This window comes from Talpa occidentalis, unplaced genomic scaffold (assembly GCF_014898055.3).
Source record: "Talpa occidentalis isolate TD23 unplaced genomic scaffold, MPIMG_talOcc4v2.1 talOcc4.11, whole genome shotgun sequence".
NCBI classification, from domain to species: Eukaryota; Metazoa; Chordata; class Mammalia; order Eulipotyphla; family Talpidae; genus Talpa; species Talpa occidentalis.
In genome coordinates, this window is record NW_023601104.1 from 94,249,491 (window position 1) to 94,265,810 (window position 16,320).

Below are 16,320 nucleotides of genomic sequence, written 5' to 3' on the forward strand. Positions count from 1 at the left end.
AGGAAACCCAGGATGCCCTCCCTTCTGGATAAACCTCCTCAAGCTCCTCCTCTTCTTTTTTTTTTTTTTTTAAATTTATTCATTTATGCATACAAGAACTGGGGTACAGGCCAGAGGTGCAGGGGGTGAGAGGATTCACCACAGACAGAGTGGGGAACAGAACAGGCAGACAGTGAAATACACTGCTGAGGGGAGCAGCCGGAAGACAGGCGAGATCTGCCTCACCATGTGGTTTGCTCCCTGGGTGGCCAGGGATCGACCTCGTGCTGCAGAGGCTGCAGATTGCTTATAGTGCGGTGCTTAACCCTTTGTGCCACCAGGGAGGACCTTGTGGGGAGGGGAGGGGAGATCAGGTCAGCACCAGAAGCTTCCCAGTGGGTCCTCTGTTAAATCATTCCAGGCGGCTTACCACCCATCTCCTCCCTGGAATTAACTCCGCCACCCTTTCCACACCTTTGCCTGGAAGGCTCCTCTGCCACCCAAGTTGGGCTGTCGTATGAGAAATGGCTGACGTTGGCCTCCTGCCATAACCCACTCCCATGTGCAGCCTCATCCAGGCAGCTAATGCCTCCCAAAAAGTTATCATCCACACAGACCTTCTCTACGGCTGGACAGGCTCAAGTGGAACTAATGTGATGGGTCATATAAACTGATGCACAGCGAATAACCCAGCATTTCTGTTCTCTAAATAACTGGCCTGGCTCCGAAGCCCATCCTGAACACACATCTCACCTGTCTCGACTCCTAAGCACAGCACCAGCCATCTCATTCCTTCCTGTCAAAGGCACCCACCAAGATACCACCACCAGGGCACCTGTGCCCAGCTGTGAGGAGGGGTTCCCACCCAGCCAACAGTCCACAGTGGTTGACGCACAGGAGAGGCCGATGGCCAGAACTAAAGACAAGGTCTATGGCCAAAGATCAGACAGCAGTGGGAGTCGGGCCCCTTGGCCCACTCCCTGACCAGGCAAGTCAGCTAGGACCCAATGAGTGCAGGAGGGTGACAGGCACCCATACAATCTGCTTCATGCACATTTCATTCACTCATCCAACCAACACTGATGGGGTCAGTCGCCAAGCCCCGGGTTCCAGGCAGCAGGAGCCCCACAGCCGGCCAGACCAGACGTGCGAGCACCATGCTCCTGTGCCAGTGGGGAGAGACAGTGACTGGAAGTGGAGCATGTTGGGTAAGGGTGCTGGTGGGCTTGGGGCTGCAGTTTTCATACAGGAGGCCAAGGCAGGCCTGAGAGAAAAGGTGCCATCTGGGCAATTCCCCGGGGGAGTGAGGGATCCGAGGTGGGGCGACATGCTGAAGACTAAACCAACAGAACAAATGAAATGGGAGAGAAGGTCAGGATGATTCCAGATCAACAGGCAGCCACGGAGAAGACGGAGCCACTGGGCACAACATAAACTTTGGGGCAAAGTGCCACCTTTTATGTTTCTAAGGGGAAGGAAAACGTTTCAGGACAGAGCTGGGTGATTAGTAGGAAGAGGCCCCGAAGATGGAAGGTAAAAGTCCTGGAGAAGTGAGTCTAGGGAAGGGGGCAAGTGGCAGGTCCAGAGGGCTGGGCTCTTTGTGCGTGTTTTGGCCCCTGATCAATCCCAGCATCTAGAAATAGTTGTGAAAAGCAACCTGGGGGTGGGGGGGGGGAAATGTGTGTGGAGGGGGTGTCCTTGGGGAGATGGGAGCACAGAGAAAGTCAAAGAAACAGGATCTTCTCCCTCAGCGAACGTCTCCTGATCCCCCACTCTGTGCCAGCCTTAGGGTGGGCAGAGATTAAACACAAAACGCGGGTCCTGCGCCTGGGGCCACGGACGGAGGGAGGGGACACACGAGACACGACCAGAGATGGGTTTTGAAGGATGAATAGGAGTCGGCCGAGCGGCAGGAGCGGGCGCGAAGGGTGATCCGGGCGAGCGTGCCCCTGCGCGTTCGGAAGGAACCTGAGGTGACGGAGAGTCGAGCGGCGCGGAGCTCCCGGCCGCTCCCGGGCCCCAGCCCCTCTCGACCCCGGCCCGCCGCTCACCACACGCACCGGAAGCGCTCGGTCCTCCCGGCGGCCGGCGACCCGCGCTCCGCCGCCCAGTCGCGTTCCGCCGGCGCCGGGGCCGCCAGCCAATCAGCGGCGCCCTCCGCCCCGCCCCCACGGGAAGGGCCAATGAGGGCGCGGCCGGGCCGGAAGTCGCTCCGGCCGGACGGCGTTTCCACGGACGCCGAGGAGGCTGAGCCGGCGTGCGGACGGGCCCGGCGCGGCCGGGTGAGTGAGCGGGGAAGGCCGGGGGGGAGCCCGGGCGGCGCCGCCCGACCAGCAGGGTCTCGAGTAGCCGCCTCAGAGGCCGGCGCGCTGCCTCCGGGTCGTGGCTCCACGAGGGGCCCCCCTCGTCCCCCGACCCCCCAGCGCGCCGGCCCGGCCTTCGGCGTCCCGCGTGTCCCCCTCCCGGGGAAAGGCCCCCCTTGTACGAGTGTCCGCCCCGGGCCAGGGACCTGGCCTGTGGTGTGACACTTTGTCCCCCGCACGGCAGTTAGGAGCGTCGTTGTGGCCACTTCACGGAGGAGGAAACCGGGGGGCGGCGGGGGGGTCACGCCGACCCCCCCGGGTTCTTGAAACTAAACGTCCAAGCGGGGCTGAGCCCGGGTCTCTCTGACCTCAGAGCTTAGGGTCTTGCAGGGCGCCCTGCCCTTCAGTGGCCACCGCAGGGAATTTCCAATCTGCCTCTTCACCCCGTGACTTGACATAAACGTGGTATTCATCCTGGTGCTGAGGGCGTGGAGGTGACTTGGAGGCCAGCTGGGGAGCGGGGGCTGATGCAACGACCTGCCAATATTTCCTTTCTGAAAAGGGTTTCGTTGGTCCCCACCCAGCCATCTCCGATTGGACAGTCTCAGCGGGGATGCTGGACGGGAGGCTGTAGTGCTGCTGAGAACCTGGGTGATTTCTAAGAAACGCCTAGATGCAAGTTGCCGCATGGGGGGCGGGACAGGAAACAAAGGGGAAGAAAGTTTCCTTTTAAGGAAACCTTTAAGAGAAAGGGAAAGCCTATTAAAGAAGACTACTGGCTGCACAGGGCAATCTGAGCTACTGGAGGCCAGAGTGACCAGTGGGCTGCGGTCTCTCCGGGAGCTGGGTATGTATTGCTTCCTTTGGCGGGCTTAGTGTGGGTGTTTTTACTGGCCTGTCACCAAAGTGCTGGAGACTGGTTTAGGGAGGCAGGGCTGGTCTCTTTTAGGATCAGAGCGCAGTATATTTTATTTCATCTCATTGACCCAGAGTTCAGGGAATACAGCTTCTCTGGATGAGCAGTTGCTGGCTTGTATTCATAGCTTGTGTTCAGCACCTCAGGCTGGTTGTCATTTTTACTGATAAGGCCTTCTTAAACACCCAAATATACTAGCATTCTCGTTGTGATATGCAGAAATATCTTATGCTGGCTTCAAATAATGTCTTTTTTTTTTTTAAAGATTTATCCATTTATTTATACAAGCACTGGGTACAGTCAGAAGTGCGGGAGGGTGAGAGAATTCACCAGAGCCAGAGGGGAGAGCAGAGCAGGCAGACTGATGAAGTACACTGCTGAGGGGAGCAGCGGGCAGCAGGAGAGGTCTGCGCGCCATGTGGGACCCTCACGCTGGCGGTCGGAGATTGAACCGGCGCTGCAGAGGCTGTTGGCAGCTTCGCAACCCAGCTCTCAACCACTGCGCCACCGGGGAAGCCCCAAATAATGTCTTCTTTGCCTTTTAAGATAATGTTCCCTTTATTATGTGGAGAGGAAAATAAACTTAGCGCTGTTTAAAGAAGAAAGTGAAGAAGGTCTGTTACAAGGTTTAAAGTGTAAAGAACTCTTGGCTTTAAGCAAGTCACTTTCTTTTCCTCTGGGAACTTGACAATCCAAGGCCTTTGTCACCCACATCCTGAGACCAGGATGTAAGGATAGCATCCCACCTCCTGGTGGTATTCCAAGCATCCAGAAACCCCTGGGCTTCCTGCTTTCCCCATTTGCTCCAGAGTAAGCTCTCCATTCTTCCCCCAAATTGCAGAATCCAGATATTCCTACTTTCTCAGTGAGTTGGTTTGGGTATGCCCAAGTCAGTCATGTGCTGTTAAATAGTTCTGTGATTCTCCTTTGTATTCCTCAACCCGACACTGTGCCTGTTTCTTCAAGTGTCTGTTCTGCTGTACCAGAACAATAGAGGCTTTCAAAATGAACACGAGATTCAAGTTGATTATAAGGAGGAATTGAGAGCTAAATTTTAGGAGGTTTTTTGGCTTTCTCTTTGAAGGTGGGCTGTGATCTGATGTGGAGCTTGCAGTTTTGCTCTTTACATTCCAAACACTTTTGCTTAGAGGAGATAATAGATTACTTCACAGGTTATTGCTTCATTTCCTATTTTAGATTGTTGTATTTATTAAATAAGTAAAACAGTTTTTCTTAACAAAGATTCAAAGCCCTAGTGGCAGTTGATGCAGTGAACACAGAGGATAGTGGGCCCCAACCTTTTCACATCCAGACCCTGTGAAGAAGTATGAGGACCGGAACCACCGCTCAGAACATGCTCACAAAGTGCGTGCAGACTGTGGTTGTGATTTCAGAAGTTCTCTGAGGTTAAGCTTAATTATAATTGTTAACAAAGAAATAAAGGCAGATGTTGATTAGATGAGAGAAAAAAAGGAAAAATACCCATAGTAAATGCAGGTGAGTGGACCGATGGGTGAATGAGAAAGGTGACAGTTAATTCTGTTCTTCTTGGTCCTGGTCACTCCTGAAGTGACTCCTCTAATCCCTCAAGAAGTTGCATCATACACACACACACGCACACACACACACAGAGAGATTTACATTGTAGACACTTCCTACGCAGATAGCACATCTCTCACAAGCATGAGTGCAGGGAGATCTCATCTGCTGTTCCCGCCATCAGATTTAGTTACCAGGTCTCTCTTCTTAAGTGGGCTTCTGATATTTAAAGGTATATGGTTTTCCCTACAACATGGCTCCTCAGTGAAGGCCCCATTTGTCTAGCTGATCCTCCATACTTCCTCACACCACTGCAAGAGGAGTGTCCAGGCAGGGCTCACCCAGGCATTCCACTTGGCACTCTCCCTAGGAATGTTTAAGGGTGATTTAACTCTGTCCTTGACTTTGCGCCTCCTCACAGACTTCAGAACCTTACTGCTCCTGCCTATGCCCTTTCCTACAGGAAACCACCTTTTTTGGAAGGACAGGGGTAAACTGAAGGGAATTCTCAAGAGTAAATAGGGTGGTGGGTGGGTGTTAGCCATAGGTGAAGGAACCAAACTGGGGGTGTGAGAACACACTATGGGATCAACACAGGCCCTCCCAAATCTCAGAGGCTTGGCACAGCGTCTGCAGGCTGCCTAACATCAGGGGGTGTTAAACTGAACAAACTTACACCAAGACAGCGGAGAATGGGGCCTCCCTGGTGGCGCAGGGGTTAAGACACAACCCAGGAAGCAATCCGCAGCCTCTGCAGCATGAGTTCAATCCTCGGCCAGCCAGGAAGCAATCCACATGGCCCAGCAGACCTCTCCTGTCTCGCCTGCTGCTCCCCTCAGCAGTATACTTTGGTCAGTCTGCCTGTTCTGTTCCCCACTCTGTCTCTGGTGAATCCAATTGCTAGGGGGAAAGGATGTCCTGAGCCAATTCCATACAGGCTTTGTGGACTCCACCCCCCACTCCAAACCAAAGTCATCAAGACATTAGGAAAGACAAATCCCATCACCACCAAAGGGAAGGTGGCTGGGACCTGGGGATGGAGTTAAGCAGCCAGGTTTGGCGCTCGCTCTCTCTCTCTCTCTCTCTCTCTCTCTCTCTCTCTCTCTCTCTCCCTCCCCCCCCTCCTGGCTTCACGGCTGGTGACTCTTGGCCAGCTCTCAGAGTGCCATTTGGGATTCCAGGTCAGTGGATCGGGTAGGATGCATTTAAGACTCAATCTCCCACTTTTCTCCTTGAGTTGTACATTTCCTCATTTGCCCTTCCCTAGTAAATAAACCTTTTATTAACCTTTTGTGTGTGCCTGCAGTAGAGTATTAATAAGTCCCTTTAAGCACGTGGGTGAGGACCCACAGTCAGGTACCCCGTTCTGTATCGGGGCTGCCCTGTAACAGTTTGGCGTCCAATGTGGTTTCCAAGTTACACCAGCGGTTGACCAGCCCAAAGTAACTTTCCTTGCGTTGGTCACCATAAGCACACTAGGTCTGCAGGACTCACAGTATAATCTTTGTCTCAAGTCCTGGAAAGTCTGCTTTTTTCCTGTGCGTACAGCTCTTGTGATTTTGACCCAAATATGGCCTCAACCATGAGCTTACACAGTTTTATCCCTAGCTTGAGTTCTTTCAGTTCTCTTCCTGCCTTGAATTTGAGTAGCCTTTTTCCATTAAATATTACCACCAGTTTCATAAATGTAAATAATTTGATGAAACCTGGTGTATCGCACATGATTTTACTACTGTATACATACATGGGTGGTTTACAAACCATCCCTTTACAGTCTGTGCTTCTGAGTGGTTTTTTGGTAATATGTGTAAGCGCCATTTGCTACATTCTTGGTTCTGTGAGAGGTAGCTGATCTACTTCGCATACTGAGAATGTGCAACAACACATTCAGGCTCTTAGCCATGCAACAACAAATTCAGGCTCTTGATTTAACTATTAAGTGAATGAAGGATGAAAACTGTAACATTTTTGAGTCAGCTTTTAAAAGCATACAGGATCTAGCTTTTAAAAGTATGCAGGACCAGATACAGGCCGCCCTCCATAAATTGAATATGGCGGAGGCTCGGCTAATGGCACAGAGAAAGGATAAACCTTACCCTTCCCATGGGACAGCCAGAGGGCAGAGTTAGAAGAGGAGGAGCATCATATGTTAAATATCTTAAATACATCAGGACATAAGTCCTTCTCCATGTGACAAGGCCTCTCCCACGCAGACTCCTGAGGCTTCACAGCCTCCACTACCCTGTGGGGAGGACACTAAAATGGTGTCTCCTCCCCACACTAGAAGCGACACCCATTTTGGCAGGAAGGATCACCCTGAGGCAGGACAGTTTCCTTTTCGCCAGATGCCAATAGGGGGCTGCCCTGTAACACTCACCCCTGCATCTCTGGCCTGTACCCCAGTTCTTGTATACATAAATAAATCTTTAAAAAACAAAAATGGACAGGGGAGAATGGAAATTTAGAGGAAAAGTTGAACTAGATGACTTGTGGATTCATTCTCAGTAAACGCTGCTGATAGACTGGAGTGTGCCAGGTATCTAGGAGCACATGAAAGAATGACACTGGCACTTGCTTTCGTCACGCACTGGAGGACATACCCAGCTGAATGCAGGGTGAGTGCCCTGACGAAGTGACTGGCCCAATGCTCGCCATCAGAGGACAGGGCCACCAGCGTGGTCCCAGGGTCTGGAAAAACTGCAAAGAGGAGCTGAGGTTTGCAGTAGCAGATCTCCAACAGCATGCAGGCAGAAGGGTGTGAGACACTGCGGGCAGGGGGAGCCTGACAGAGCACAGATGGGAGGTCCTTTGGCATCAGCTTCTGGTTTAACTGCTTGTCAGGTTGTTCTGACTCGCCTGAACCATCAGCCAGGAGGCCACTGGTACACAGCACACCCTGTAACGCCCAGCTTTGGGGGTGTCAGGAGAATCGGTTGGTGTGAAAAGAATTGGACTGGATGTTTGACCATTTGTCAATAGAAGTAATTTTCCTCACTTTGTTTTTTGATAAGAAGCTGAGTGTCTCTCCTCTCTAGCACAGGTCAGAAGGTTCTTCTGCATTCCAGGCCTCCTAAGCTGTGAGCTTTGTTATCTAACTCAGTTATCTCACTGAACTTCCCTTTCTGGGAATCAGGGTGGTTCTCAGCAAGACGAAACTGGCTGCTGTCCCACCCCGGCTCCGGTACTATGCTTACATTGACTTAACTGCTCTGGTTTAGCTTTACATGGCTTTTAAACAAATGGGTAAATAAATCACTCCTTAAAAATGGTGTTTGGTTCAGAGTTACTAGAATTTTTCTTTTTTTTTAAAGATTTGTTTATTTATGGATACAAGAACTGGGATACAGGCCAGAGACATGTGGTGTGTAAGAGGACCCACCAGAGGCAGAGAGGGGAGCAGAGGGGAGACAGGAGAGGTCTGCTGCACTATGTGCACAGCTCCCTGGCCGGGGAGCAAACTCATGCTGCCGAGGCTGCAGATAGCTGCGCAGTGCTGTGCTTAGCCCGTTGCGCCACCAGGAAGGCCCTAGAATTCTTAATGAGTAAAGAAGTAGTCGTAGGCGGAGGCCACACTCGTTGTCTTACTGCGCCAGCACGCTTGCCCCTGAGCCAGCCTGCGTGTCGGCCGGTGCCTCCTGTTGTACAGCCAGGGCTGAGGCTCGTGACTGTTTGTCACCTGGAGAAAGATGAGTGAGAGTCTGGCTCTGGGGCCAAACTGCTTGGGTTTGTATCCTGTCTCTGGAACTGGCGTCTTCTCTTGGGCATGATTTTTAGCCTTTCTGTGCCTCTCTGGGTTAACTCCTCTACAAAACGGCGATAACAAGTCTACTTCCCAGAGTTGCTGTAACCCTCGAGTGAATCGGTGTGTGTAGGGGCTTAGAGCCTCCCCGGTGTGGGCCTGCTGGAAGGTGGCCTCCTCGCCACCTGTCTGGGGAGCACATTAAAATGGAACCATTTTTATGGATGAGGAAGCTGACCCAAGAGGGGACCTGTCTCTGCCCCCAGACTGTCCCAGGTCCTGCCTGGGCCCACTCCATCCTCCAGGAGGACAGGAAGTAGTGACTAATGTGCAGGCACACCTTGAAGGCGTGGCGGGAGAGACGGCAGCATGCGGAACAGGCAGGCTATATTCGGAACCTGGTATGATAAGGGCCCCCCACCGCGACCTCTCCACCTGGGAACCGAGCAGCTGGCCAGCATGGCCTGTTTGCCCAGTGAAAGGTTCGTTACGGCTGCAAACATCTGGCAGTTCGTCCCCAGTGAAATTAAGATACAAAGAGTAAATAGCAGTTTGCCAAACATTTTAGCCCCTTGGTGTTTGCTCCCTGGGCAAAACATGGGTCCCGCTGGTACCCAGGGCACTGGGAGGGTGCCCATGCAGGTGCAGGCTGGCTCAGGAAGGCCCTCCTTGGCCTTGCTCAGGCCGCGCCTCAGAGCCTTAGTCCTTATTCTTCGTGTTTGGTTTTTTCCGTTTTTCATGGTGCCACATTTCTGCTTATGTTGAGTCATTGTCTCCATGTCCTTTATTATAACACAGGAAAGCACGGGTCTTGTTGATCTCTCCTCTCCGCAACAATTTTGTCTGGACCACTGAGCACATCTTCGGGCAGATACCCTAGGAAGCCAGCCCCGAGGTTCTGGAAAATGGCGAATGTGCCGGATGGCGTGCAGGGCCGTGGCTCCCCGCTGGAGCTGTTCAACAGCATAGCCTCCCAGGAGGATGTCGTGAGGTCCCTCAAAGCCACAAATACGTCACAGGTATGTGGTCCAGTGGGGCTCTCCAAGTGTCCTGAGACAAGTCCATGGGTCATGTTATCCAGATCCTGGTTCCTCAGCAACATGTATTTTGGCTCGGACTTTGCCATTACTTTCTTCCTTGTCAATGTTGCTGCTGCATGGGCTGCAGACCCCGTGGCCCTATGTCCTCTGAAGCAGCCGCTGCTCACCCCCCTCCCGCTCCCACAAGCGCACTTCTTCGCTCATCCGGCTGAGAGTGGTGCCCCATCTCTAACCGGCAGGCTGCTCCTTGCTCCCGTGGACTGTGAGTTTGGGGCCTGCGCTGTAGGTGAGGGGTCTGCGCACATACCCCGCGCTGGCCCTGCGTGCACAGGGAGGGCTTCCCATCCCGCCCAGCTTGTGCCTTTTCTGGGTTTGATATTCACTCATTTGCGTGGGTTCTTGTGCAGCCTCAGCCCTCCTCGCTGTGGTGGCTCCTATGCGGCTGGCCCGTCACCCATCTACCCAGTGCAGCCTGGATCTAGTGCCCAGGATGGCCACTCCTGTGCCGAGGCCAGTGCCCGCCTCCCACACTGCCCATCTCACCACCCTGCCCCTCCTGGGCCCCCACCTCACCTCTCCTGACCCCCTACTACCCTCTGCAGCTGGAAGGGCAAGTGGCCCGATAGTTTCTAAGAAAAAAAGTGCTGAGGAGATAGAGATGCGTGCCCGCGCATCTCTTCTTACTAATGCCTGATTGGTGGCTAGACTGAGTGTAGATTCGGGGCAAGTGGGTTCCCTTGGAACCCTGAGCCTTCCCTCCGCCGTCGCTCCTGGGGTGCCCTGCCTTTTCTCTCTGCGAACCTGCAGGAGCTTCTCTTGTCCGAGCTCTGAACTTTCCTGGGATGACTGCACAGTGCTCTGTTCAGACTAGAAGCTGGTGACCGTTAATTCTCGGGAATTTCATTACTTCTCTGGTCTCCTCTGTTACCCTGTTCCTTGGAGATTTTGTTATTCAGAAAGTGGTCCTCTGGTTTTCTCATTTTTTGCCTTATACTTACTTTCCATTTCACTGTTTTTTCAGGCATATTTCCTCAACTTCTGACCCCCTCTGCTGTTTTTTGTGTGGCCTATCATTTTTAATTTCCAAGCGCTCCTTGACCTGAGTGCCCTTCCCTTCGTGGCGCTCTGTCCCTGTGTCACGGGCACGGTGTCCCGTCACCTCTGCGATCAGCATATCAGGTCTTCTCCTGGTCTCGGCCTTCTTTAGCATCTTGATTTCCTCCAAATTAATTTGTTTCCTTCTGGTTCTCATCTTAGAGGCGATCCTCGAGTATTTCTTGCCACTCGGCCATCTTGTTTTAGAGAGGAGTAGAGAAGCCACTTGGAAGCTCTGCCCCTGGCAGTGGCAGTGTAGGTTTCCCTCCCCTGAGAGTAAGCAGACCACTCACTTTGTTGGGAACTCCTCGCAGTCAGGGTCTTTAGCCCTCTTTGCTGAATCTAGTGGCGTCCCCCAGGGAGCCAGTGGTGGGGGGAGGATTCCTCCAGCGTGCTCTCCCAAGGAGCAGGTCCGGCTCCAGCAGCAGCAGCCTGGACAGGGCTCTCTGTGCCCCTTGCCCTCCTCCACATGCGTGGTACAGTGCCCGCCCTAGGGTGTAACTGGGAGAGCAGGCAGTACCCAAGTCTGCTATGTGGGAGGAGGCATAGGGACTAAATAACAGCTTCTCACATAGACTTTCCAACAGCACTCCTAGTTTCAGAAGCCACTTCACCCCACTTCTATAAGTTCCTTATGCCTGACCCTCTGGGGTATTCCACAGCAGGGCAAGCCCGGCCACCACCCAGCATTTCCACGGCACCATGGCTTTTGTTCTTCCACCTGCTCAGCCAGCTTCTGAAATGGCTGCTGCTCTCGCCACGTCCTGTTCCCTTGTCCTCGTGCAGTATACCTCTTTTAAAGATCTCTGCTGAGAAAGCGACAGGTCTGCATCTTTAGCCGGAGCGCAGTGCTGCCTGTCACCCCGCTGCTTCATCCTGTGACTGCCTGGCCCACTGCTTTCAGTGCCATCTTCTCAGAAGTCTCCTCCTGGCCTCTTGCCAGGTGTTGTCAGCCTCCTCATACCCACCCAGTGGTTGACTTTGGCTACTTGGATCCCACGTGAGCCATTACATTTTAAAAGAAAAAAATAGGGCTGAAAGTGCACTCAGTGCAGGGCTTGGTCCCTCACAGAAAGAGGCTCACCTCAGGTCGGGCACAGCGCATAATCTAAAGTAAGTGAAGGCCTGAAATGTTGACCATTTTATGCTTTGAACCCATTTTGGGAACTTGACAGTGATATTTTTGTCCATTATACTAAATTTCAATAACATTTAGTAAGTGTCTCTAGTTAGTAATTCTTGGTGGCTGCCATCATTGAGCAATGTTAGCAGATGAGCAATACCTAACGCTGTCCAGAGCCACTCCCCCAAGCGTGCTCTCAGGCTCATGTACTCAGCTGACACCCAGAGACCCCAGGTGACACTGGCCTTTGGTGGTGAGAATTCAGAAGCAGATTTGTGTCTGTCCCTGAATCATGTTGTAATGAAAGCACCTGCTGATGTTTTAGAAATCCACTTGAAACACAACAGCTGAGCCCCTGTGACACCCGCGCAAGGAAGCTCTGGCTCGGGCTGCTGCCTCCTGTCAAGGCCATGGTCCCACTGTTCTTTCCTGCTCCGTGGAGCGAGGGGATGAGACCCACTTCATTAAGGAGAACTAGCTCAGCAAAGCAGGGAGTGTCCTGGGGGATCGGTCAGAATGGGGAGGGCGGGCAAAGTCTAAGGGTGTGTACAGTTTGAACAGGGCTCAAGAAATGACCCTGAATCCTAGGGGTTCAGGTAGGGAGCAGAGCCTTTTGTCTTCTTTGAGTTTACTTAAACTCCTTCTGATGAAGTAACACCATCCCCACAGCAAGGTCGAGGGCCCAGCGTCTCACTGACTGCACTTGAGCAACCACACCTGGAAGCCAGCCTCAGGCCCTTCAGTTGCCACCTCTGCCCTCCCAGGGGTGCCTCCCTCCACCTGCACCCCCATGGACCACACAGAAGGGCCGCTTGTAGTCATTTGTGTCTGACTATTTTCCAAACATCAGCTTTTAAATTCTGTTCAGTGTGTCTTGGTCCATGTTAGGTTGAGAGGAAGAAAATAGACAAGGTCATGGTGCCTCCCCTGGTGGCGCAGTGGTTGAGCGCTGGGCTGTGAAGCTGCCCGCAGCCTCTGCAGTGCCAGTTCGATACCTGGCCACCGGCGAGGGTCCCACATGGCGCGACAGACCTCTCCTGTCTCGCCCGCTGCTCCACTCAGCAGTGTTTCGTCAGTCTGCCTGTTCTATTCCCTGCTCTGTCTTCGGTGAATCCTCTCACCCTCCCGCACATCTGGCCTGTACCCCAGTCCTTGCATAAAATAAATAAATCTTTAAAAATGAGAAAAGAAAATAGACAAGGTCAGCCTGCTAGTCTGTTTCAGTGCCACGAGAAACCACAGCAGGTTTTCAGGCAGGGGCTCGGTGGGTAGGGACAGAGCCCTCTGGCTGCTCTCAGGCCAGCCAGAGTGTGAAACGTAAAGTAGCACAGCAGGCCAGGTGTGCTTCCAGCAGGCTACTCCTTCCCTTCGGTGACGCTCGGTCACACTTGCTGGGCATTTATGTTGTCAGAAGCATTGAACCTGGGCACTGCACAGAACAAGGTAAGACTGACTGACCGATCTAACCTGGGCAGACATTCTGTCTCTCGAAGTGTGTCTGTGGGGTGATTGAGTCCACAATTCTGATTCACTTTAATGACAAACTCCACATGGTCTCAGCATTTGAAACATAAATCTGTGTCTAACACCCCCTCCCTGTGACGCCAATCCCCTGCGGCCCGTGCCGTGTCGGAGGGAGCAGATCTGAGTGGAGTTGGGCCCAGTTCATTAGCACGTTATATATAAACTTCAATGCAAATGTTTGTGTTTCCACTGGCAAGAAGATTGAACTGTGTATGCTCTTTGCTTGCGACTTCATCCAGCAAGGGCAATTATGGTTGTAGAGCGTCAGGACCTAGCATGACTAATCTGCTTAATTAGGCCTGCTCTTTTAAATGCTGGGCTTCTGGGGGAGGCGGTCTTTCAGAGAGTTCTACAGTACCTGTTTTACATTTGAATTCTGTACACTTATAGGAAAGCCATACTTATGTAGACACTTTGGATAGCTTGGTAAGACTCCAGAATGCAGTAGTATAACTATTTTCCAGTGAATCCCAATTAATCTCAGACCTGAAAGACATTTTCCTTGCCTTTATTTTTTTATTTTTTATTTTTTTTTTAGATGTATTTATTTATTTATACAAGAACTGAATACAGTCAGAAGCGCGGGAGGGTGAGAGAGCTCACCAGAGCCAGAGCGGGGAGCAGAACAGGCAGACTGAGGTACACTGCTGAGGGGAGCAGCGGGCGGCAGGAGAGGTCTGCACTCCATGTGGGACCCTCCTCCAATGGCCGGGGAGCAGCCGGGAATCGAACCAGCACTGCAGAGGCTGTGGGCAGCTTCGCAACCCAGCGCTCAACCACTGCGCCACCGGGGAGGCCCCGACCTTGCCTTTATTTTTATGATCTCTTTTTGAGTTTCTGGTAACCATCCTCGTGGCATCACTGTTTAGTTTCCAGTATTCATCTCAGCCTGCGTAGCAGGTGAACAAGGTGCGGTGTGGAACCCACGCAGCGAGTGGAGTTTGTCACCTGTGCTCTCCAGCATCGGGTGTTTGCCACCTCTCTGCACGTGGACTCTGGTGCACAGTGCAGGTTGTGGTGCCTTCCACAATGCCGGGATGGCAGATAAAGGCCTGTGAGTGCCCCTGGGCAAGTTCCTTGTCCTCTCTGAGTCTCAGGGCGGTGACAGGGTTGCCACCTCTTGGGGAGGTGGTGTGACTGAATGAAGTGGTATGTGAGCATATCGCACCCCGCCCGCCACAGGGGACCAATACTGCGCGGCCACGCTCACTCTCAGCCACGCTCACTCTCAGCAACGCTTGTAACCCTACCCTTACATCCTTTGTTCAGGAGGAAATCGACTCTGCAATGAAAATGCTGTTATCATTAAAAACGAGCTACAAAGCCGCCACAGGGGAGGAGTACAAGGCCGTCTGCCCTCCAGGGCACCCGGCACCTGCGGGTGATGGCCCGGGGGCCACAGAGGCCGAAGAGGATTTTGTGGACCCGTGGACGGTACAGACCAGCAGTGCAAAGGGCGTTGACTATGACAAGCTCATTGGTACGTTCTAGGGAAAGTCTCGGCTTTTACAGGTGACTCCACTTAGTTGGTTCCTCTAATTTTAATTTTGAAATGATCACAAGTCCAATCAAGCTTCAATGCCTAGAAAAAAAATAGATCCTAAAACCTTTGGGTGGTACATTCAATTCCCAAAGGATCATTTCTAAATCAAGTGGGAACATAAAACTTATTTCAGGGTAATGGTACACCACAGATAGCCTAGTAGAAGCGTTTTGCTTTCACTGATCAGTTTCGAACTTGGTCTGTGAAGCAGGCATCTCTGCTCACCAGTCTTCACTAAGTGGTCACGAGTCAGTGGCAGGTACAGCTCATGAGTCACGTACAGCTCTCCAGTCACGCGGGCTGTGGGGCTGGAAGCTGGGAGGGGGCTGCAGAAGGGGGTTTCTCACAGGGGCGAGTCTAAGTCAAAACCATTTTCCAAGATTTAAGTATAGGCTGTCAATGAGAAAAATTTCACTTGAGGACAAATATTCAGTTCAACAATGAAATAATATTTAAAATTATTGTCAGTATACAAGTTTTAGTAGCCACGTGTGTGTTTTCCAGAGTTGCCAGCTAGGATGCATTCTGGAAGTTTCCATCAGAATTCAGTCCCCGTCAAACAGCATTTTACTCTGTGGTTGGCTTCCTGTTTTGCCTTCATGGTTGACATGAAAGACACTGGCTTTGTGTCGAGGGAACAGATCCATGTCCCAAAGACATGCCTGGATGGCTACCTTTCCCCCTAGTTTCAGTACCATCTGACTGTCACCACGCCTCCCACCACCTTGGGTTACCTCTCCTTCCAATTTTTTTCCAGTTCGGTTCGGAAGCAGTAAAATTGACAAGGAGCTGATAAACCGAATAGAGAGCGCCATTGGCCAGAGACCCCACCGCTTCCTGCGCAGAGGCATCTTCTTCTCACACAGGTCAGGGGCTTCTCACTGCTGTGTGTCTCCCTCCTCCCCCTCTTACTCAGAAGAGAAGCAGGAGGCTGCTGCCTGGCACCGGGGGCAGCAGGGGCCAGATCAGGAGCCTAGGGCCCACCTTCCTCTGCCAGTGGTGGGGTGTGGGTCATCCTGTCCCATAGCCTCTCTCTGATCCTTAGCTTATTCATTTGCAAACTGCCTACCTCAACAAGATGAAGGTCAAGTTCATAGCAGGTGAGGTTCATGCCAGATTATGTGCTATAAATTATTAAATGTCAAATGGGAACGAGATTAGTATGTTCAGACTTCAACATTTCCCACACAGGCAACGGCAGGCTTCCCGAAATTGTGTGCCCTCTTCCTCTTATTGTTCTGGCTGCTCACAGATAGCAAAAGAGAAACTCAGAGTATGGAGCAGAATATCCGTAGGCACCAGAAAACAGGCAGGTTCCACAGGACCTCTGCCTCACCCACCCTCCCAGAATGACTCTGGTTGTGGCTGGCCTATTTTTGAGGCCATGTTCATGGACTTCATGGTCATAGGTAGGGGTGCTCTGTTGTCGCCCTTCCTGGCTACAGGCGCGCACATCCAGGATGGAAGTCAGCAGCCTACCCAAACATCCCAGCTTCTACACACAGAGAACTCTCAGCCC

At 52.3% G+C, this 16,320-nt stretch overlaps 2 protein-coding genes across 3 annotated transcripts in view; one reads left to right on the forward strand and one right to left on the reverse strand.

Annotated features, from left to right (window-relative positions):
* WDR25 (WD repeat domain 25) overlaps nucleotides 1-7,480 on the reverse strand; it is a 127,193-nt gene extending 119,713 nt beyond the window's left edge. The window contains exons 1-2 of the mRNA XM_037501853.1: nucleotides 7,338-7,480; nucleotides 2,040-2,438 (exon numbers count right to left, since the gene is read on the reverse strand). Coding sequence (XP_037357750.1) covers nucleotides 2,040-2,438; nucleotides 7,338-7,480 — 542 coding nt within the window. The remainder of the gene's footprint in view (nucleotides 1-2,039; nucleotides 2,439-7,337) is intronic.
* Nucleotides 2,207-16,320, forward strand: part of WARS1 (tryptophanyl-tRNA synthetase 1) — a 29,267-nt gene continuing 15,153 nt past the window's right edge. The window contains exons 1-4 of one of the 2 annotated variants that reach the window (XM_037503904.2): nucleotides 2,207-2,261; nucleotides 9,275-9,495; nucleotides 14,528-14,738; nucleotides 15,559-15,667. In XM_037503904.2, coding sequence (XP_037359801.1) covers nucleotides 9,382-9,495; nucleotides 14,528-14,738; nucleotides 15,559-15,667 — 434 coding nt within the window. In that variant the 5' untranslated portion in view covers nucleotides 2,207-2,261; nucleotides 9,275-9,381. Of the gene's footprint in view, nucleotides 2,262-2,447; nucleotides 3,130-9,274; nucleotides 9,496-14,527; nucleotides 14,739-15,558; nucleotides 15,668-16,320 lie in introns of those variants that run through there. The other variant, XM_037503905.2, reaches the window with a different exon arrangement.